This window comes from Anser anser (genome assembly GCF_964211835.1).
Source record: "Anser anser genome assembly, chromosome: 9".
In the NCBI taxonomy this organism is placed as follows: domain Eukaryota; kingdom Metazoa; phylum Chordata; class Aves; order Anseriformes; family Anatidae; genus Anser; species Anser anser.
The window spans coordinates 9909803-9933531 of NC_139729.1; the positions used below are offsets into that span (position 1 = coordinate 9909803).

The window sequence follows — 23729 nt, forward strand, 5'->3', positions numbered from 1 at the left end:
TGTTGATTCTACTTTTAACCACAAGCCAGAAGAGCAGGTAATAATCTGGTACCAGCAACTGGAGAATTTATTGCAGAGATCAGTATTCTGCAGCTTCAACACAATGCGTAGGCTCCACTAGCTCGGACAGTGGTGGTCTCTGTTCTCTTATATTAGCCCATGTATCTTGCATGCTGTTGCCACTTCAATGATGGCAACTTTTGTCATCATATAAATCTAACTTTTCTTTTAATGTGGTGCTTTCCTTATTGTTAAACATACCATGGCTTTATGGCACAGTTAAAAGTTCTGTACTGCTGTTCTAAAGAAAGTGGCTTTGCTCTTTTAAATATTTAGCGTATATTGAGAGTGAATAATACATTTGAAGGGTTATTATGAATTATCAGCAAATAATATGCAATGAATGTTCTTTTTTCCTCCAGTATCTTCAGCTTAGTGTTTTTTCTACTTTTCTTTCCTTTTAGAGCATCTGTTATGCTTGTGTAGTTATGATAACAAATTCATTTTTTAGGAATTCAAATTCATGTTAAAAAAAATCTGTATTTTTTAGTTTGTAATTATGGCTTTGCTAAAAATGTTTAGTTCATCAAATTGGTCCAAATATGTTACACTGATCATGAGAAAACTTGCATCTTTGTTTCCCTTCTCAGAGTGTATGGGATGTTTGCAGCCCTTTCAAGATTACTCTGTTAAAGGGTAATAAACTAAATACAGAAGAAAATGCCAAAGTAAGTAATTACTTCTAGTTTCAGAAGACATTCTGTTCATAATTTCAATGCTTTTCTATGTTTAGTGAATTCAGAATGAAACCGCTTTAAGTTCAGTGAAAGTGTATTTTCACTTGGTTATATTGGTGCTATGGCTTAAGATCTTGCTTTATTGCTAAAAGTATTGCTTTATTGTTTGAAGTTGGATATGCACATTAGAACATTATTAATAATTACAGACAGTATGAAATGTGTGTTCATGTGATACTTGATTATTTTTTTTAAGTTGATATCTGTAAGTACTGATATTGGTATGAAATAAGCTTATTCAGACTAAGCTGCCATAAACATCTGACAAGCAAAAGTAGATTAAATACTAAACATTTTTCATGGGAACTTAAGGTAATTTTGTACTCCAGAATAAATTCTCTGTGAGTCTAAGCACTGATAGCATGCTTCTGCACGGTCTGTCTTTTATTGTCTAAAAATGCTGAGTACACACACACACATACAAAAGAAAGCTGTAGTAGCACTTCCTGTAAAATGTACATGACTGGGCTACTGACTGTTTCACAGACCACAAGTTGTTAACACGTGGCAGTTTTTTGCACAATTACTTTAAGACCTCAAAAGACACTTGCCTTGGAAATAGAACAGCATTAATTTCCTTTATTTGGTTTGACAAACAATTATTTAAGTAAGTTCAAAAGAAATTCAATTAGCCATTGATGTTTGCTGTTCAGATGCTTTGTTCAAGATACCCAGTGCATTTTTCTTCAAAACTACTGTCCCAACCTCCATGTGTATTAGGAATATTTCATTTTACTACATGGCTAAATGGACCTTAGTTACAGTTTTACTCTATTAGACAGCATGGCTGTGGAAATGGATGTCTGCAAAACCAGAAGTTTTCTTTTACTATATCTAAACCATTATTTGGCTATGTATTAGTATTATCTTCTTAGCCTTACACTCTGTAGACTCTTAGAGCCTTAAAATAAAAGGGAAGGAGGAGGAGAAGGTGGATTCCAGAAGCATTGTAGCTATCATATATATTTATATATTTTAAATATAGATATGTATATACCACACGCTTATAAAATACAAGCTTTGATTAATTTCAATATACATTTAGAGGAAAAAGAAAATATGTTGAGGAGAAACAATGAAAATTAATAGTTCTTTAGTATTGATTCTTGTGGACGCTATCTAAGGAGTATTTAGTATTTTGAATGCATTGTAGTCTTCAAAACCTAAGTGCCACAGTTACCAAATTTCATGCATTAATCTTGCAAGCTTATGCATATTTCTTTGCATTGTCTACCTATGCTGTTGTGGAATTGTTTCACTATTGAGAACACATTTGTTTCCTAGTTCTGATTCCTTAGAATGTGATGTTTAATTCACTGCTATTATTCCCCTAGTTTCACTGTAGTTTGGACCAAACCAATATTCACTTTTGCTGAAACCACTAATTCATAAGTGCAGTGTTTGTAGTGGGGAAACAAAATGTTTGTTAGATGGGCTAGCACTCTACCAGCGTGAGCTGTGTTGAGTATTTTCACCTAGAGCACCAGTGACTTCATTCAGCTAACACCCAATTTTCCAAATACATGATGTTTGAAATTGCTTTTCTTTTCGTCTTGCTATTTGGCTGCACCATTCTAACATACTATTTCATTAGTAAAAAAGGAGTGTCAGGGTGACAAGAAAAAAAAAAAATCCAATCCCTTATATTTAACAGGAATGGAAATCATAAAATTAGAACTGGTCAAGGGCAGGCAAAACAGCAGTGTGCTTCAGAAATATCCAGGCTGCTATGTTACTATCAAATTTTATTTGATCAGTTGAATTTTTCTCATTAAAACATCTTTTTATAATTACGAAGTGAAAAAAACTTCCCCGGTCAGGGAAGTCTGGTGGCCTACAAAGTGATAATATCAGATGTCAAGAAGTCAAAGAACAAAATCAAAAACTATGCAAATGTGAGTTTTAAACCCTGGTTTTAAATAAATCAGGTAGATACTAAAACATTTACTTTTAACTGGTTTTAAAGCACAGGCAGATAACACACTAAATGTAATCATAGTGCCATAAGATAGCTTTCAACCAGCGAAGGAATTTGGTTGTAAATTCAGTTGAACATATAATAGATCTCCAAATTTGTTAGTAAAGGACCATCTGGTGACTTGTTTCAAAAAGGTTGTGAACAAATTTTAGTAGGTTCCCTGGGATCAGCCACAGACAGTATTTCCTTTTTGAAGAATATAATGCTGCAATCTGTAATTAGATTTAGAAAAGAACTATAAATGTAAACAGGAATTTTGACTTCATGAATATATACTTACATAGCTATGTATATGTATGCATGCACACATATAGTCTGTATAAATCTTAGATTGTCTGAAGTAAGATTTCTTTAAAGTGTGTTCTCTGTTTCATGGATGCTCATGTAGCTATTCATAACTCACGGTGGAGAAGCATGCCAAAAATAGGTAAAAGGGGGTTTTATGAGTATCACTGGGACTCAGGTGAATGTCTTCTAAATTGAATATTTCCTTTCAGTGATTGGGAATAAAATTGGGATTGTATGTATATATGCAAGTCAACTGAATCAGTTTAATAATGAATGTTCCTATAGCTCCTGTGTCAAGAAGGAGTGTAACTTACTACGGTGTTCTCCAAGACCTAATACCTCTGCCTATGCTATGACAGCAACCTCCTGATCTGTGACAGTAATTTAAATTACTTTTATCCAAAAATTATACCAAATTATGAACATCTCCCACTTTCTCTAACAGTGCTCAGAAACAATGATAGCTTAAAGTGAATGTTAGGAAGGCTGTTTAAGGAACATAAGGAACCTGAAAAATCAATTTACCTTTTACTCCTCTAGCTGTAACATTGATAACTTCTTTTTGAAGGTGACTGAAGGACTATAGACTGTTTCTCCTTCACTGCCTATCTTTCTCCATTGATATTTTGAAGGTCACCTAAAAGAAGTTGACATATTTCTTACTTTGTCGTTTTGGCAACAAAAAATGAAGACCTCCTTGTCATTCTTACTGAAACTATTCAAGAGTATGGAAGCTTGGAAACGTGCAGTTTTCTGTGTACATATGTTATTAAACAGAAATGCAGGAATTAGCCACATCTTAGCATTGACCTATCATGTGTTTAATTTCAGTGCCAATAACTCCATCTTTTTCTCTTCTCTCCCTTCGCCTTTCCTGTTCCTTGTTTTTATAGTTCAAGCTAGCCGGTCTTGTTGGTTTCTGGGTGCTAAAGACAAAACAGTATTCCTGGGAATTATGTACGTTATTATTACCATTACAGGTGATTTCTGATGTCAGTCATCAGTATCCCTCCATACATGTCTATAAACAGTTTAAATCAAAAATGATTTTTTTCTTAAGTTGGAAAAACCCCAAACTTTTCTTAGAAGCACAAATTGGTTCTAGCTGGAGATTAGAATTTAGATTCACACAAATAGTCTTACCTTTTTCATTCTGTTGTTGTTGCTTGTTTCCTATGCTTTCTTTCAGTGTTAGGTATGTTAAGTTAAAAGCATTTATATATTAATTTATTGCATTTATTACTACAAATGAGAGATTATTACTAGTAGTGTGTGGCAATATAATTCAGTATTACAAATTGGCAGTCAATGTTACTTGAACAAATATATTTTGATTTGGCTATCAAAATGCAATTTTTCCATCTATATAAATAGTCAGATGGGAAGAGACTGATCTTTTGTGTAATTCATAGTTACTTCTGCTATTGAATGATGTTTGATTTGCCACTAAATTATTCTACTCCGATTAAGTGTGACTCACCTTTGTTTTTAAAAAATAGGTATAAAATATCTCTTCTGTTACTCAGCTGCTCGTTTTAGCTTCTCTAAAATCTGGACTTTGTTTTTTCAAGTTGTCTCTGTTGTTACCATGTTTTAAAATGTCCTCAGACCAAGAATAATGAAATATATTTTGAGGTAGACTCCAGTATTTCTGTGTTTCTAAAATATTTTGGTGAGAATACATGGGGAGGGGAAAAGGAAAGGTCCTGATGATGCATAGCTAATTAAATGATGAAACAAAAAAGAGTTACTGTTTTAGCACGTGAACTGTTGATAATGTTTGCTTTCTGGATGAAATCAATATAAAAACAATTTAATATTGATTTAGGCATGGAATATTTTCTGGAAGAAATAAGTCATATGAAAAGCCAGGTGTTATTTCTTATGCCTGTTGTTGAGTAAGTTGAAAAGTATCTCAGAACACAGATTCGCGGGGGGGTTGTTTTCAGCAGAGGTAATTTCTATGGAAATAATTTTCTATAAAAATATGGAAAATTCCTATAGAAAAAATGCCATGACAGTTCTTATTTTCCGTAGTATGTCTTACTCCTCGTCACGTGTACAAAGCAGCATCTGTTAAATAGTGTGCTGGCTGTTTCCGTTGTCATTAATAGATGCAATCTTCTAATTTTAGTTTGTACAAGTAACTTCTTCTTCTTCCATAACATGCTGGCCAGAAACATGAATAGCAAAGTAAAAAGAATTTGTTCTCAATAATTGTTTGTTTAATTTTAAAATCTCAAAATTATCGTTTGTTTTCAAGTTAGAAATATTGAATAAATGTATATGTGTATGTTCTGTGTAGTATTCTGTGCAGAATTCTGTGGCAAGTTGTAACATTTTTTTCTCTCATTTCTTTATTGCAGGTTCATGTTAGGGCTGGTATATTCCATGGTACAGAGCTCCTTTGTAAAACAATTGTAAGCACAGAAATATCTGGGAGAAGTGACCACATTTGGAATGAAGTACTAGAGTTTGAAATAAATGTCTGTGATCTACCAAGAATGGCAAGGCTCTGTTTTGCAGTTTATGCTGTGATGGATAAGATGAAAACTAAAAAGTCAACTAAGGCAATGAATCCCTCCAAATACCAAACCATTAGGAAAGCAGGAAAAGTGGTAAGTATGTCTTTTTTTTTTTCTGGGTGTACCTCTGAATTATATTTCACTGAATATTGAAAAATCTTTCATTGTCTTCACTTCAGTGTTCAAGAATACGAGATGAAAAAAATCTATGTATTTAAGAATCATATGTATGAAAAATCTCACGTTGGTATGAAAAAACACGTTTTCTTCTCAGACAATGAAAAAGGCATCAACATTTTGGTTATAAGCAAGCTGGCAAATGGCTGCTTAACAAATTATATTTTTAAAAGTTAGTTTTGTTCTAACTCATAGAACTTGAGAGAAGTTCTGATGGGAAAAAAATTAGCATCTTGGCTCACATTCAGGGAAACGTATTTTTTTACATTGGCAGAGTGGCATCCTTAAAATTAATTCTTACTGTCTCAAAGGGACTGGAGCACATACTGAAAACTATGCTTGTGTTTAATTGCTTTTCTGAAAGACAGCAATACTAAAAAAAAAAAAAAAAAAAGCCACCAAAACTCTGGCATGTTAGCTTCCATGTAATTTTTTTTTCTTTTAACAGCACTATCCTGTAGCCTGGGTAAATACCATGGTATTTGATTATAAAGGACAACTGAAGAATGGAGAATTTGTACTGCACAGTTGGTCATCATTTCCTGGTAAAGTTTAAATTTCGAGACTTCTGTTTGAGATACCTGAGACTAAAGAAGACTAGTATCAAATAGTAGAATATTTACTACATGCATGTCCAGTTCTCTTGTCATCATCTCTTTGCTACTCACATTTTTTTATGTGGATAAATATATAAAGTCTTAATGTGTTTCATGAGAGTACTGTTTATCAGGAAAGAGGAAAGATGAGAGCCTGCTTGAAAATAGTATTCTCAGTGTTTTGTTATGGAAAGAAAATCTCATGAAAATAGAGATCCATATCTGTTATATGTTTTTTTTAAAAATGCATTTTAGGTTTCATTTAGTTCCCTGTGCTATGTATCTTAAACTAAACAGGGTAGCTATATTGTATATGACAATATTGGAGTTAGCAAAAAATGTGAATTAGAATTTGGTTTTTAAGGCTTGCTACTAAATGATTTGGATTGATTAGGACAACAGTCTGAAATCTACAAGTTACTCTTAATTTCACCCTGAGAAATACTGTATCAACCTGGCTCTAATGCTGGAAAAAAAAGTGGCTTAAAATTTTTTACTCTTTTTCATACTATTTGATATAGAGGTAGTCTATATACAGGTTTACAGAGACTCATCTTATTGGGACTGCATTTAGGGATTTGGCTCAGATAGCAATATCTTAGTTTCCCTTGATGTTATGATTCTTTTGGAAAGAGAAAATCATTTTTTCACTGGTGATAATCCAACATCCGTGAATGTAGGATGTACAGACAGTGTATACCAGAAATGCAGTGCATTGTAGAAGTTGCTATGCAGCAAAACATGTCTCTGTCTACTGCCTAGAGTAGGCAATGACTAAATAATATTTATTTATTTATTTTAATAGATGCCTGGCATGTAGTATTAATTATTCTGTCTAACATTTTAGATGAACTTGAAGAAATGTTAAATCCAATGGGAACTGTCCAGACTAACCCTTACATTGAAAATGCAACAGCTTTGCACATTAGATTTCAAGAATATTCAAAACAGCCTATCAATTACCCTCCCTTTGATAAGGTAAGGTGTGACAGACTAGTCATGAATGCTTGTATGTAAATAGCTATTTCTTCCTTACTTTCAGCTCTGCTTTTTCCACGGAATTCCCCGCTTCCTGCAATTGTTTGAACTTGCACTACATAATACCGCCCTCTGTTGGTGCAATACATGTTCTTGTAATAAAACAGGATTTAACATATTGTAAGAGCTAAAACAGTGCTGACTAATTGCCTTCTTCGTTTTGGTTAGCCAATTTACTCTTCACACAGGCCTTTTTATTTCTCAGTTTTGTAACTGCTTTATTTGTAACACTTTACGGTTCATTTTGCTCATGACACTAGCTTTTTTCTTTAGAAACTAAATGCTTTATGCTGTTTTCTTCTAAATACAGAAGTGGAATGTGAAAGTGTTTCTTAACACTTGTTTGTGCTAGTTGCTTTGTACCTGAGGTACCAAGGATGTTAAAGCATTCAGGTGAATACAGACAAGTTTTTACTAAGTTATTTCATTTATTTACCTTAAGGTAATGTCTGATGGCCCTAACTATCCATCGTAACTTTCATTCGGTTGCCTCTTGAACCTTATCTGAAAAATCTTGTATATCAGAGTAAAATCCCAGAGCGTTTTTATAAAGTGATTGCAGAGCTGGTGACGAAACATTCACTGAAAGTATTCACATTTGAGGAACTGCTACAAAATGTGCTCTATTCTGCTCCTTTCCTTTTTTTTTTTTTTTTTTTCCTCCAGTAGCTTTTGCTTCTTTTAATTCCCTGGAGTTAAGAAACTGTTAAGCAATAAACTCTAGTATCACTGGGAAAATCAGAGCACTAAACTACCCCATTCATTCAATTTCTTTGGATATACTGAGATTTCTTCCTTGGAAAAGAGGGCAAGATACCCAATCTCAGAAAGATTCTCTTGGTGAAAGGTGCAGTTAGATCAGGAGCAACGTTGTAGCTGCTTGAATTATGTCATCTGAGAATCTGCTTTTCAGAATTGTCTAGAGGAGACTTGCTTGATGTATGGCTGCTTTTAATTTTCCCCGTGTTTTTGGTTGTTTCTGCCAAGATAATAGAGAATCAGATGCCAAATCTTTATTTTAAGAAACATAATGTCTAAAAATAGATGAATCTTTGGATCATAGCATCAATCCATCTGCAGTGAACAGCTGTTTTGGGGCTGAGTGAGCAGAAGTGCTGTGACAATTAGTAAGAAAGCTGTTGTCTAATGCAGGAGTCGCGTATTGGGCTGACGCACCAGTGAGGGGCTTTCAATTCAATTGAACCAAGATGAACTTGCAGAAACTTTCAAAGTTTATTTGCAGATAGAGTAAAACTCTAAGAAGCACAAGGGGGCAAGCATCAAACAGGATTAGGACATTGAACTTCCCTTCACTTGTGTTTTTGCACAGTATGTGAGTGGGCTTTGCAGCCAAGTAGCAGGTATAATATGACATTAATAAACATTTCATACAGAGGAACTAAACACCTGCAACAACAACGAGTAGGTGTGCCTTATTAAGGATTTTACCTGCTGGATATTTGGTCTCTGATTACTGAGTCTTTTGTGGTTTCCCATATTGCCTGATCAAAGCTGATACAAGTCTTCTCCCTCTTTATCCAATTTTAGATGGAGAAATACTTTCTCCATGCTATACCACTGTATATACAATATAATAGTGTTCTAATTATTTAAAAGATAGCAAAATTTCCTTATCTGCTTCATTTTCATAATATTTATAACTCTTTATAATACTTCATTTTTATAATACTTATTTTTTCGGTCAGATTTGTATTTAAATCTAATGTATTTAAAAACATCTTTTTGCAGATACTTGAAAAGGCAGCTGAGATTGCAAGAAGCAGTGACAATGCTGCAATGGCGGTAAGCATCTGCCAAAGGCAATATTTTTAAATTTAAATAAGTTGTATGTATAACAGGTGCATAAGTATACATTTTTTGTCAGGTGGAAAACCTGTGCAGAATGTTGTTTTAATGATAGCTGTTTGTTTCTGCTATCAGTCCTGATTTTACTACCATCTTTTCTCAACTTTTCTTCATTTTTTTTCATTTTCCATTAATGTAAAGACCTTTGGCCAACCTCTTAAAATTACTCTGAAACTTCCTTTAGCTTTGTGAAGACAAAGTTGGCTTTGGTATTAAAAGCTTGCCGTGTTGTTATTCAGAATATTATCTTGAAACTAATTTACTCCCTTCAACTGCTACATCCTTACTCAGACGCAGCAGTTTTTCATCTCCCATTAATTTACGAAATTCTGTTGTTGCTGATATTATTGCTTTAATTTCTGCCCTAGCAGATTGCATAAGAGTATAAAAGGACAGAGGTAGTAACTGAGCCAGTGTGAAGACTCATTCATGCAAATGTTATGTTAATGTTTCAGAGAGATAAAACAGAGCTAAATGTCTGGAAAAGGCAAGTCTGGATTAGAAGACAAAAAATATCTCTTTGTACACTTAGCAACCGCACTTCCCTTCGGTTGTTGTTGGCTTTTGTGTCTTTTTTTTCGTGTGTCTTTTGGCTTAAAAATTTAAAAGCTTTATTTATATATCAATAAAATTTGCTCATTTGAAATACGAAAGGAAAAAGCATATTTATGCATCCTAAACAAGAGTTTTCCCTGTTGGAGTTGGAAAATAGAAATATTGCCACCTAGTGTCATTAACTTTGAAGTTATTATTCAGAAACTTCTGTACACTGCATTTTGAATAACTGTACTAGTTGCAGTTCTTAGAACTAGCTTCAGAAATCTGAAAGAAAGATGTAATCGTTGTTCCCCTGTATTTCATGACTTTTATCTGATATTCTGCTTGATACAGCATTTGTGCTAAAAATAAGAATCTTACTGAATATATCAAAGCATTATACTTTTCTCATTTTCTAGGGTCGAGGTGGTAAGAAGTTTTATATTGTGCTAAAAGAAATAATGGAAAGAGATCCTTTATCTCAGCTCTGTGAAAATGAAATGGATCTTATTTGGACTTTGCGATATGACTGTCGTGAAAATTTTCCACAATCATTGCCAAAACTGCTGCTGTCTTTAAAATGGAACAAACTTGAAGATGTTGCTCAGGTAAGGGAAAAGGCAAAGATGGGGTGGAAAAATGCTGCAGTCAAGTCATGAGTAAATAGGTTTTGTTTTGTTTTTTCCTCAAGTGAAGAAACTGTTGAAATGGTACAATGAACTTTGGTTTATACAACTAAGACGAACTTCTCTGGTCTTCCTGTTCTTTTATTGCAGCTCAAATGTAGTAAATTTTCTTAGAAATGGAGTATTATGTTTGATTTTTAAACCATCTTTAACCTATTAGTTCAGTGGTCCATGAATTTTTGTACAATGGATCAAAGCAGCTTTCTTGTGTTATTTATCGCGTAGATTTCATCCAGGCTCTCATTGTATTGCAATATTTTAGTAGAATAGTTGCACTGAATGTATTCTAAGTATGTTTGTCCTTACGTTGCCATCACCTCTTCACTCAGCAGAGTCAGCAGAGTAGTGGGGTGGCAGAACTGTCTGGCAGGATTCACAGACAGTATTTATTCTCAAAATGGAAATTAGATATTATTAATTAGACACTTTCACTGAAGTGACATCATGGTTAACAAGAACTAGAGAAAGGCTAGTTAATTTTTAAATATTTGAAATAACTGGAAGAAAAATACTCACCTTTCTTTAATTGTGTTGTCTCTTATAGAAAACTTGTCTTGTTAGGGAAGAAGTTGTGGTTGTTTCATTGGGGGGGGGGGGGGAGGGGACGACACGACACGACACTGATATGCCAAGGCCAGTCAGACTTGAGCTTTCTCTAAACCTTTAGATCATTGCTGAGAATTCAATGTTTCTCATTTTCACACAGCTTGTCAGGAGTTTCAAACCACGTGGGAGGAGAATTATGCAGTAATTCATGTGTGTAGCATTTTAACATGTTTGATATTGTAGAGAACTTTTAAAAAACCTGAAACATATCTGAACTATAAAAGTTGTTTAAAAACCAGATGCATTTGGAAGCTCTTCAGAGCTACCTCTCTATTGTCTAACCAGATGAGGGCGTTTCATAATCCAAGTTTTTCTCCAAATGCAATGAGTGTTTCTGATGTCCCTTGACCTGCCCTATTGAGCCAGTTGCAATGCATCTGGGATATGGAGCTAGCTGGACTGTGCTTCTCTTAATAAAAGTTCCAAGGAAGAATGTAAACAGAGCAGTGCGTATTTCGTGAATTTTCTTGCTTGTTTCATAGGCCAGTTAGATCCCACTTCCTCTAGGTCACATCAGTTAACATTTTCTCATTTTATTAACCTCTGAAATTATTTCGACAATTGAGTACTGCTGCAGTCAAAGTCAGGAGGTCTGTATCTTGAAATATAAGTCTCAGAAAATGTACATACTGTCAACCACGGCTTTCAAAATTCATTGCCTGATTTTGAAGCAAGTAACGCCACTTACACTTGTCTTTTCAGAATGTAACTCAGATTCTTCATTCATTTTCATCATTCATTATTAACAAAACGTTTCTGTATTTCTGTGGGTTCTGCACCTGATTTAAAGTAGGTTGTCTACAAATTCTGATACATTTGTTTTGAAGTTTCTTATTGTGTGTCTGGCAGGCGTAGCTGCTGTTTGCATTTTCAACATCTGCTTTTATGGTATTAAGTGTCTGCTCAGTGTTAGTATTTATTTGAGAATTTCAGTACAAGCGTTCATGATACGGAAGTGTTGATGGCTCTAGTGCTTCTTGATATAAAGACTGGTGGTGTTTGACCCTCATGGGCTAAGGATTGAATAGAAGTCTTTATCATGAGTTATGGCTTCTTAGCATATAAAAGAAAAAGTGTACACTTTATATTGTATTTACACATTCAGACTTATTTTGACTAATAGTGTACTGTTTTAGTCTTATTGATGTATACATATTATTAAAACATATCCTTGGTGGGTAGCTTCATTAAAATGCACTAAGTTTATTTTCTGAGACCTCTAGATGTTTTTTCTTCTTAGTAGTTCAAAATAATAGACTAGTTTTTCTGCAACTTTTTCTAGCACATCATTGTCTTCAGGATTGAGGGTTTTAATTATTATCTAATTATTAATATCTAATCTGGATCATCCTTTCTGCATTTAAGCCCATTACTATGTACATGTAAGAAAATGCTTCATTGGTTGAGATGGATAAATATTTTTGGTAAAGATCTCTCTTTAACAAAAATGGTCTTAAAACCTTCATTAAGGGAAAACTTGTATTTTTACCAGAATATTTATGAGTGTGTTAATAAAACATTCTCTAAATTTTACTGAAACTCTGTTTCTAAAACACACATCTGGCATTACCTACCTATTGTTTACTGTGCATCTTGTCTATGTATGAAGAAACAGATTTTTCAAGTAAATGTGAATGAGGCCTACTGCCAAAAAATCATTGGCATAATTTCAAAGGTTGTTAAACTCAACCAGAAGTGGGACCATTTTCCCACTTTTTTTTTCCAGCCAGACCAGTCTGTTTCTCTCCTTCTGTTAGTACGAATACTTTCATGGGCAGTTATACCCATCTGTTTTCTTAAATAGTTACTTTACCTGTAACCTGATAGTCTTCTTTTTAAAACAGCTTCAGGCTCTCCTTCAGATATGGCCCAAGCTGCTGCCTAGAGAAGCATTAGAATTGTTGGATTTCAATTATCCAGACCAGTATGTGAGAGAATATGCAGTGGGATGTTTAAAGCAAATGAGGTGAGTATATCGTATTAGTTCAGCATACAAGGTTTTCTCGAGGGGAAGAAACTTCATTTTGTATGTCTACAGGAAAAAAGAACCCCAAGAGGAAAGATTTAAATGGACTATCTGCTGTGAATAATGACCACATTAAGAAGTCTTTCTGGATACACAAATTGGAAGCCACGTAAAACCCCTTTACTCTGATATCTTATATTCAAAGATTATTATTTTCCATGCTGCTAAGAAAAAAATGGTGTACCTTTGTCCCAGAGAGAGTTGTATTCACTCCTTCCTTGGACAAAGGGAGAACCAGATATTGTGAGAACTTCTTAATGATGAAAAGTCAAAATGTTATAATAATCAAATATTTGCAAGAAGTGCCATCCAGCTACTCTGTCATTTTAAGTATTTGCTGTATCATTTAATAGAAACGTAAGCTGTAGCATACAATTAAAAAACTAAAAAATTACTAATTTGTTTGATCTCGATAGTAGCCTGTGCTATCTGTAGTTCTTCCTTTATCACATAAAATTTTGCTCTTCAGTGTAACGTAGGGCAAGCTTTGTTTAACATTATTGTTACTGCATTTCCTGTCCTTGAATTCTAAAGTCTCTGTGGTAAATAGTTTAATGATTTTTTTTTTTAATGGTCAAGGCTATATATTTGAAAAAAAATATTTTGACTTCTTTCAAATAAACAAGAAATTTAACTGCTGGGCTATCCAAATAATACTGAATTGATACATCTGGAATTATTTCTAGTACTCTTAGTTCTGGTTCTGAAGCAAAATTATGTTCAGCTGGGTATCAGAAATCAGTTTCCACCTTATTTAAAAAGGCAGCTGGTAAAAAAAAAAAACCCTCTAACCTAAAGGTGATACTGTTAGCTGAAATAAAAAAGTAGACAAAAATAAATACAACGCAGTGTGATTGAATATTTTGACCAAGTTACTGAAGGGTTTCAGAGTAAGATAAAGAGAACAAAAGAGTCCAGTATTTGCATCTCTGAAATCCTTCTGTGATGTGCAGAAGGTTCCTGTTTCATCCTAGGCAGACAATCTGAATTCTTCAGGCCATTTATAAAAGGAAAGATACTTGAATGTAAAAAGTCAGGGAAAGTTCAGAATTTTTCTGGAGTAATGTAACTGTCAAGTGTTAAGAGGTTTGTTTTGGCTTTTTTTTTTGGGGGGGGGGGTAGGTACAAGCCTTTATAGAAAATTATTGGAATTATTTTTATTTTGTCAGTATTACTTATAGTGGTTAACTAACATAGAAGCTTTTAAAAATTTTGTTTATGAACTGTGGCTAAATGCTTAAATTTGCCTTTCTGAAGTATGAGTACTTTGGGCATTGCTTGGTGTCTGAAAGATTTGTCTCAGTGATTTTCCTTGTATTCTAAACAACATCATATTTTTGGTAACACACCACCGATATTTTACCTAAATGGATCAGTTTGTGAATGTATCTTAATAAATTAACACCTTTCAGCTAACAGGCACTAACATCTTAAGACAGGTTAATGAATTACATTCAGTAGAATGAATACTGCTTTCCTGATTTTGGAACAGGTATGCAAGTGTTCTTAGTTTTGCCTCAAATGCCCTTCTTGCCCATGCCTGTTGGAGTTAGCTGACTGCTAGGTTTCAGTGATTCCAAAGATACAGCTCCTCAATCAGAGTTTGAGGGGTCAAAGTGGAGCCAATGTCCAGTCTGGAAACATTTGAAATAATTTATCTCCTGGATGCTTAACCTAGCGCTCAGGCTGAGATGTTGATCTTGTAAAGGCCCATGATTAAACACGACATTTTTACTTAAAGGCTTGATGACTTTAAGATTCTGTTAACTTAATGATAAATTGATCAATCTAGCAATTGCACTAAGTTGTGTATTATTTTTCTTCTCCTTGTGACTGAAAGATTGGGATAAACTCTTCCTGTTGAACCTAGATATGCATAGTTGGGTTTGGCGTATGCATCTGAATTTCTGGAATGTCATTAATCTAGTTTTTTATCAACTGATTTTATGTACCTCATTCTAGTGATGAAGAGCTCTCTCAGTATCTTCTTCAACTTGTGCAAGTCCTGAAATATGAACCTTTTCTTGATTGTGCTCTCTCCAGATTTCTATTAGAGAGAGCACTTGCTAATAGGAGAATAGGACAGATGTTGTTTTGGCATCTAAGGTAAGAATTTTTCCCTTACATCCTTCTGAAACTGTTGGTCCAGATTAGACTTCTCATAGGCAGATCAAGAATTTTCTTTACCTTTGGCATTTACAGATCAAAGCCAGACTCTTATTTAAAATATATTACTATGCTTTGTAATCCACTATTTGAAGAAAATACTTGAAACTGCAGTCAGCTCTAGCTAACTGGTAAGTTAGGTTCGTGTATGAATTTAGTGTTTGTTTTGACTGTGCTTGCAGTAAAAGTACAGTATTTATACCTCACAGGGAAAAATACTATTTTTCAAAGACTAACAGAAAATAAAAGTAGTTCTGTGTGTTGTTGCTACATTTGATGCTCAGTTCTATGATTTGCAGGTATCTTGCAGAATGGATTTATAGGTTGATTCTGTCTTCAAAATACAACTAAATTATTCTAACATTTCTAAATAACAAGAGCAAGTACTACATGAAAATGTTTTGGAGAATAATTGGTTCTGCAGATATGGTTCAGTGTTTCTTTCCAAGCGTACTCCTCAGGGAAACTTTGGCTTTCCCTTACCAAGATTTGAGAACACACAGTTTAACATCAGCCCTGACTCTCAATATCATCTTCTATCAATACTACTTTCTTCAATAAAAGAGGTTCCTGAAAACAAATACCCAGTAACTACCTCTTATCATTATTGCTTCCAGAACAGTCCTAGACCTAAAAACAAGTGGCATGTGTTGGAACTCACCATTCCTTATGAGTGTTTTGTTACTTCCTATGAAATCTGGCTTTTTAATTTTATCTAATGACCGCGAAGTATTTTTTTTTTTTTCCACTTTATTTGCGTTAAATGCTAGTCTGTAAAATTATGTGGTCTGTCTTGATAGACGAGATGATTCTGTGATGTTCCCTTATAGGTCAGAGGTTCACATACCTGCTGTTTCAATACAGTTTGGTTTGATACTTGAAGCTTACTGCCGAGGAAGTGTTGCTCACATGAAAGTGCTTGCTAAACAGGTATAAGCTTCCCTCCTTCTTTAAATCTTGACTTACTCTAGCTTGTAACTCAAATGCTTGTTCCATTGTTCCTATGGGTCATATTGGTTACCTTGACAATGTCCATCTGTTTGGGAGAGAAGGAAGCATGAGTGAGAGGGAGAAATGAGTGGGCTGAATAGATGGATGTAATGATGGAGCAGTCTTCCCTGGTACAGAAGGCAGCTAGTGCTGTGGGGCCTCAGAGGCAGCAACCTGTTCTTATAGTGTTCTGAAAAGTGCAGGAACTTTCAGCACTACACATACGATCTAGATAGAAAAGTAGACTGCCCAGATTATTAGGTGAGGAAGGGTTTCTATGCACTTAAAACTTGTGAGACCCCCAACCCCCATCCCATCCCATCAGAGCAGCTTGTTTAATAGAAACTATTACATTTCTATCTAAACTTTGTATGGATCAATCCAGGATTGCTTCTTACAGCTTTTGCTAAAAAGTAATGCAAAAATCCTGTATTTGTAGAATGATGCAGTACTCCCTGGAAACAGGTGTTGAAGCAAACCAAATACTCATTTTAGTGTTAATACAGATTTTCCATTAGAAAAAAAAAAAAAAAAAAAGAGGAGAGAGATTTACTTTTAAACACACTAATAAGTTTATTGGCAGATCAATAATAGAGACTTGCAAATCATGTTCTGAAGGCTGTAATGCAATTTTAGCAAGAAAACTTAGATTGCTAACAAAATCTTTAAAAATTATAGCTCTGGAATTAATGTATTTGCTACATCAAGGAAAATAAGGACAGAAAAGGCAACTCAATACATGGTTAGTCTGATGTTTGTTATTTCTAACAGTTTTGATACTGTCAGTGTTGAAAATGTACTTCAAGAAACAAACAGAACAGGCATGTACTGTTGTGCTCTTTATTTCTGCAGTTCACAGACCATTGAAAAGACCATCTCTTACATGAATGCTTGTTAGTATTGTCAAAATCATAAAAAGATTAGGTGATGAAATGCTTAAGCAATAGACCTAAGGTCAGTAAAGTTTTTGTGCACTTCACAGGAAACAAATGTCAGTACAATCAAAGAAGGGGCAAAAAAATTTCCAACTGTGCAAACACGGAAGAAATTCAAAGTAGAAATACTTCAAAAAGTTCCTGTTTGTACAACACAGGTTCCATTTTGTTCCCTTGTCACTGATGTTTGTACAGCTCCTAGAATAGTGGAAAAGCAGAGCGCTTTTAGTTTTGACAGATGGCTGACCTGGCAGGTCTCCATTGCCTCAGTTTTATAATCAAACTCCATACAATTTCCACAGCATCCTGCTTAACAGGGTTCAGTCTGTCTGTAAAAGTGGTAAGTCTTGACTCAGCACCTTATAAGTTAGACTGAGGCTTCCTTGAATAGAAATAATCTTTTCCAGTTATTTTAAATTGATGCAGTTTGCTAGAGAATATTGCAGCATATTGCTGAGCATGTTAACTATGGCTACTGTGAATTGCTATATACTTTATATTCTGCTAACAAGTTGCTTAGATGTAGATGCAGTGTAGAAATTATGTTTGTTGTATGTGCTATGTAGGTTTGTTACCAAAGGGCTTTTATCTGTTAACGTTATGTATATTTCCGTTGCTAGTTTGCTTGTTTTCTTACAAACTGTACTAATGGAAAACTTCCTAAAACAGAGGGAAGGAAAGAAAAAGTTAAACCTGTCTTTTTACACATTCTAAAAGTAAATATTGCTTAGATGATGCATGCAGATTTGGAACATCCTACCTGATCAGAGCATTTACCTTATGCCTAATTTCAGCAGGGTTTTAATGAACAAACTTTTGCAGAGCAGAGTCTTAAATATTGAGCATGTGTAGTTATGTATGTGACAAATGTCTGCAATTTGTCATGTGGCATTATGTTATTGTTTGCAACTAACTGAATGTATATAATGAAGCATCTTCATCCATCGCTTCAAGTAATGTTTGATTTTTGTAGAAGTATGAAACACTCAATTTCTGTTGACTTTAGTATGGATTGAGGCACCTATGCTATGCTTTGTTTAATTTGTGATGAAAACTGAATTTTGAAGGAGGATTTTTTTGTAAATTTATCATACATTAAAATGTCTTGTCACTGTGTTGGAGATATTAAGTCCAGCTTTAAAAAGTGACTTGAGGTTTCAGAGATTTCATCCCATCAATGTTTTTGTTACAGAAACGGTACTTCCGGGATATGAATAATTTCCAAAAGTCTATTGTCATTTGTTTCAGAAATGCCATCTTAATTTCAGATTATTATTTCCATTTTATAGGATGTTGTAAAATTGCTTTATATTTCAGATAACTGCTTTTTGTTTTCATACACAATTTTATATTGTATTACATGCAAAGTCGAAGCAATAAGTTTTAAAGATAAAATATCTCTTTCAGGTGGAAGCCCTTAATAAAATGAAAACTTTAAACAGCTTAATTAAGCTGAATGCCATGAAACAAAGCAAAGCAAAAGGAAAAGATGCAATGCACACGTGTTTGAAACAAAATGCTTACAGAGAAGCACTTTCTGACCTCCAGTCTCCTCTGAATCCTTCTGTTATACTTTCAGAACTACAGTAAGTTAAGAATGAGTGAATAAAGTTTCACTGTACCTTTTGAATGGAAACACTAAAGAAGAAACGCCTATGTGCTTGAACTTCCTTTGGCTGCATTGTTTAGCAGATATGCTGTCACAGAGAACGCTTTCTATAGTGAGAGGAGGTCTGTTGGCAATCTTCCCGAGGTTAAATAGCAGTTAAGTTTGAAGGTTGTGATCCACAATGAAACTTAATACTCTTAGTCAATGTATTACCATAGCTAAACATATTTAAATATAAGACTAAAAGTGCCAATCGTGGTGTTCAACACAGTTGATGTATGACAGATTCATCCATAAGTCGGTATGCGCTGATAGCATAGTAGCTGAATGAAAGCTGAGGTAACATTTAAGTAATTCCGAACTGGAACTCTACATTTTCTGTTGTGTTTTTGAACAATGCTTAGTCCTGTTCAGCTGAACTATTTTTAGTTGACTATAACATTTGTTATATTTTCTTCTAGTGTTGAGAAGTGTAGATATATGGATTCTAAAATGAAGCCTCTATGGATAGTATACAACAATAAGATGTTTGGAGGAGATCTTGTAGGGATCATCTTTAAAAATGGTGATGGTAAGCAGTGCTGAGCACTTCTTTCTTTATTCTCACACTTCCACTTAAGCTTTGTTGCTCCGTATTGCCATAAATTAAACATGGTTTACTATAGCATCAGCAAACAAATGAAGCATCTTTTTTTGACTAGTTTTCAAATTACAGATGTTATCAGTCATAATGGTACGGTTAATCCTGCTTTCACATTTAGGATTGAGGATTTTTAGATAGCTTTTTCTGAAAGCCTTATAAATATTAGATGGTTTATCTACAACGCTCTTGAGAAACTGAAGCAGCAGTTTCAACCTTCCATTATAGATCTCCGGCAGGACATGTTGACACTCCAGATTTTGCGTTTGATGGACATACTTTGGAAAGAAGCTGGCCTGGATCTCCGGTAAGGATCTCTTAAGGGTTTGTTTATTTCGGTGGAGAGTCCACACTTACTGTAAAGCTTTCCTGTTCGTCTGCTTTCCCCTAAACATTTGGAATGATGCCAAAAGGTTTCATTTGTCGTAGCCAAGGTGAGCAGGCTATAGAAGGCGCTTATCTAACTAGATGGCTTCTGCTTGCAGTTTATTCCCCAGATGGCCCACATTACAAAATAATTTAGCCATGAAAAGAAATAATGCAAGAAGTGAAGTTAAACATTGAGATTTTTACTTATTATCAAGCAGGATATTTGTCCTTGTGCACTGTATCTTTCACAGTGTATCTAAGTCGCCATGGTGATTATAAATTGCGCTTTCCACAATGAAAATGAAAACATTTTACGGTTTTCAGACAGACAAAAAGCATTGTATGAGGTGTGGAAACAATTCCTGACCTAAAGGTCCAGCAGGCAGGTTCTGTGCATTTTGTTTAATTTGTTGGTTGGTTATTTTCTTTGTTTTGTTTGTGTCTGTGAGCTTTCCAAACGTATGTATTTTATAAATTTCTCAAGTAACAAACATGTCTATTAACTGTCATAGACTTTTCAGGTGTATGCAAAAATGGGAGTTCACTTTGTGATTTATGGGAATTACAGCTCTTAGGTTCTAATACACATGTGCAAGTGAGGTACAAATGTAGAATGCAAATCTGCTGTCCAGTGAAAAGATCTTTATGTGAAGGCTTTCTGTAATCTATCTGGTGTTTGAGCAGTACTGGTCAAAAATTAGTCATTGAGGATTGCATCTGGAATACACAGGCTTCTCTAACAGGCAAAACATGCTTTAGAAATTAGTCAACTTTAGGTATTCTAATCTGAGAGTGGGGTAATAGGAGGTTAGGACTGTTTATAATAAAATTTCACTATCTAGTTGAGGATTACCAGAGTTGTGGAATAGCCAAACAATCAAACTCTTCTTTTTTAACATTTTCTTATTTCTGTTGGTCTTATTTCTTAATGGTACGTATGGTTTCTGCAGCCATGGCCATAAATGAATACATTTCTGTCCAAATACATTTTTGTTTTATTTTTATTTTGCGATTTCCTACAAAATGTAACAGGTTTGTCTGTCTTCTACCTACTATATGGGTTAGAAGATTGGGAACAGTCAATATGGATTTACCAGGGGTAAATTTGCCTGACTAATCAGATTGCCTTCTATGATAAAATGACTGAATCTGGGGGGATGTCCTTACCCTGACTTTAGCAATGCTTTTGAGTCTGACTGCTGTGCTATTCTTGCCTCTGAATTAGGGTGTTACGGTCTGGATGGGTGGGCAACTACATACTCTGCTTGGAGGTTGAAAACTAATAAATGGTTGCTGGAGTCTAAACATTTTTATATTCTTAGCCTTGTCAATAGCCTGTGGTGAAAGTCTTGTTATTTGTATGTAAGAAGAAGTATTTCCGTCTGTTTTATGCTTGCTACCTGCTAATCCCAATTACTGCATATTTTCGGTTGTATTTTTGAATTCTGATAAACAGTGGGTAATCATTCATGTGTAAGACAAGATTCTGTAGTAAGATGAGGCTGGCAGGAAAGGTGATATATTTAGAGCCACTGCTACATATTCGGAAAAAAATACTCTGCAGCTTCCTCAAAATTTTTACTTCAAACTACATTTTTGATGCCATTTCAGTGATGTAGTTCTAATACAGCTATTATAAAAATCAGTGGAGAATAAGCATGGTGTCCTAGTGTATTTAGTACTAAAGAGGTTTTTATGAAGTTGAACTCAGTAATGTTTTGTGTTAAAGCTTCCATTCCTGCTTGCAGTCATTGTAAACACCTTTAACATATGTTCTGAAGTCTCACTTAGCATTCTTTTATTGTTAAAACACCATTTAGATGTCAGAAAACATTTTTCAGACCAGAAATATCTTTGAATCTTGAAGTCTTGTCCAAAGCAGCTTTCTTACCTTCATATACTTGATAGGATAAGCCCGTCTTCTTTATAGAAATACTATTCCAAAGAGTATGAGGCATTGTTCAACATCATAATAGAACCCTCCAGTATGAGGGAAGCTTTTCCAGCCAATCTGTGCACCAGATTTAGTTAAGGTAATTATCAAATTCTAATTTCTTGATAGAAAAATAGTTCTAAGGAAGATAGATTCATATCAGATTCATATTTTATTATGAACTGTTTGGACACCGTAAAGTCAATTTTGTATGCCTATGAAGCAGAGCTGAAATCATTTATATTAATTGTAATTGTAACTGTTGTTTATAAGGCTAGAAATACTTAAATATCATTTGAAATATTTCATTTGGATTCTTTCATCTCATTTTTTCAAATTTTGTTGTTCAAGCGTTATGTGCTTCACAAAGCGCATAACATCAGCCCACAGATAATCTCTTAACCTTCCGGGAAAATGTGCTACTGGTGGAAAGATTCCTTAGAGTGAAGTATGGGATAAAATAGGAAAGTGAATAATAGATTGTTTCTGGAAGTGTATGTTTGCTATGGGGTAGCTGAGTGTGTTTTAGGTTGAACACTGATTTGAGGAAACTTTAGATAATTTATATCATTATAAATAGACTGTGAAGAGACTGATCCAGCATTTAGGGGCAAGGACAACCTCTGGCAGCTGTGGAATCCTAGATGAGGCATAGTTCAGTTGCTGCCTTCCCAGAAGCTTAGTTTGTGGTTCCAGCCAGGGCCACACACTGTGCCTAGCAAACAGGAGTAGTGATTGGGAGTCATCAAATGTGCTTTTCCTGACTAATGCATTTTTTTTAACCTCAACAAAGGGAAACCAAAACGTGGCTCTGATTTTTCTTAAAACTCTCTTAAGAAGAAAAATGTAGAAAGGGGAAATAGTGAGAATGGCAGTTCTATAATTGGCCCCTTCCATTTATTTACATAACTGTGAGCATCTTCCTTCCATTCATCCTTTCTTAGTTCTGATTATAAAATAAAATTCTGGGATTGAGGTAGGGCTATAGTTCTACATCTTACAAAGAGATTTTAATGAGGCAATTGCCAAGGAAAGGTTCTGAAATGGCCTTAACTGGCAACAGAATTGGGCAAAACAGCCCTCTGACCACCTGGAGGATGACAGTGCAGCTAAGAAGTTATGACTTTGATCTATAATCTATGTTTACAGTTTACATACTTATTAAGAAGAGACGAGTCCAAAATCTATGAATCAGAAGCAGTAATAATGAGTTTTGTTGCCCTGTTCATGCGTCAGGACTTTTGGATTGCTTCTCGTTGCTTGGGTTAAGAGACATCTCTATCAAGTGAAAAAGTAGTGTCAAATATTTCTGATTTCCTGAAAAATCCAGCTTCATACATCAGTGCCAATGAGTGGAGTCTTTTCTTCTTGCTCTTTATCATCCTTTGAGGTTTACGTTTCCCTGACGCTGTTGCTTCCCTTTTTCCTTTTGTGGATGCATAATGGATTCTGTGCTTTTCAACTTTTTTCCACTACAGAATGTTTGATAACTCCATTCGAGCAAAAGCAGGGCTTCTGACTTGTTTCACCAATGTAAATGCAGAAACACTCACTGCTTGCCTCTGTCGTCTTCGAGAAGTTACTCCCAGTCAAGAATATCTTGTCACAGCAGATCTTATAGCTTCTCTGAAGCAGGGATCACACGGCAGCCAATATGCTGCCATTGAGGGGTTTGGGGTAGGATCACTTCCCTTATAATTGTACTGCAATTCCCAATCACTTACTCATTAGTAATTTAATATGAAATCTTAGCCCAGTCTGTGTGTTCTACTAGAAGCGTAAAGCAAGCACAAAATTCCCAGTGGGATTTCTCAGCTCTAGAGAGGGGCACCAAATATATGTGGGTTTTGAGATCTGCAAAGGTGAAGGAGAAAGTTTTTGGTTTTGTTTGTTTGTTTTTAACTGTCAACTAATTTGTCTCATGGGTAAAGTGGTGTCTTTCACACATGGTATGTTGTGTTGTTTAG

At 34.7% G+C, this 23729-nt stretch overlaps 1 protein-coding gene across 9 annotated transcripts in view; it reads left to right on the forward strand.

Moving 5' to 3' along the window:
• Positions 1–23729, forward strand: part of PIK3CB (phosphatidylinositol-4,5-bisphosphate 3-kinase catalytic subunit beta) — a 109337-nt gene that overhangs the window by 76849 nt on the left and 8759 nt on the right. For all 9 annotated transcript variants that reach the window (XM_083849300.1, XM_083849303.1, XM_083849302.1 and 6 more), the window contains 12 exons: positions 651–728; positions 5430–5681; positions 6214–6310; positions 7209–7339; positions 9149–9202; positions 10222–10410; positions 12939–13060; positions 15083–15226; positions 16117–16216; positions 18619–18797; positions 19282–19391; positions 19689–19767. In XM_083849300.1, coding sequence (XP_083705426.1) covers positions 651–728; positions 5430–5681; positions 6214–6310; positions 7209–7339; positions 9149–9202; positions 10222–10410; positions 12939–13060; positions 15083–15226; positions 16117–16216; positions 18619–18797; positions 19282–19391; positions 19689–19767 — 1535 coding nt within the window. The remainder of the gene's footprint in view (positions 1–650; positions 729–5429; positions 5682–6213; positions 6311–7208; positions 7340–9148; positions 9203–10221; positions 10411–12938; positions 13061–15082; positions 15227–16116; positions 16217–18618; positions 18798–19281; positions 19392–19688; positions 19768–23729) is intronic.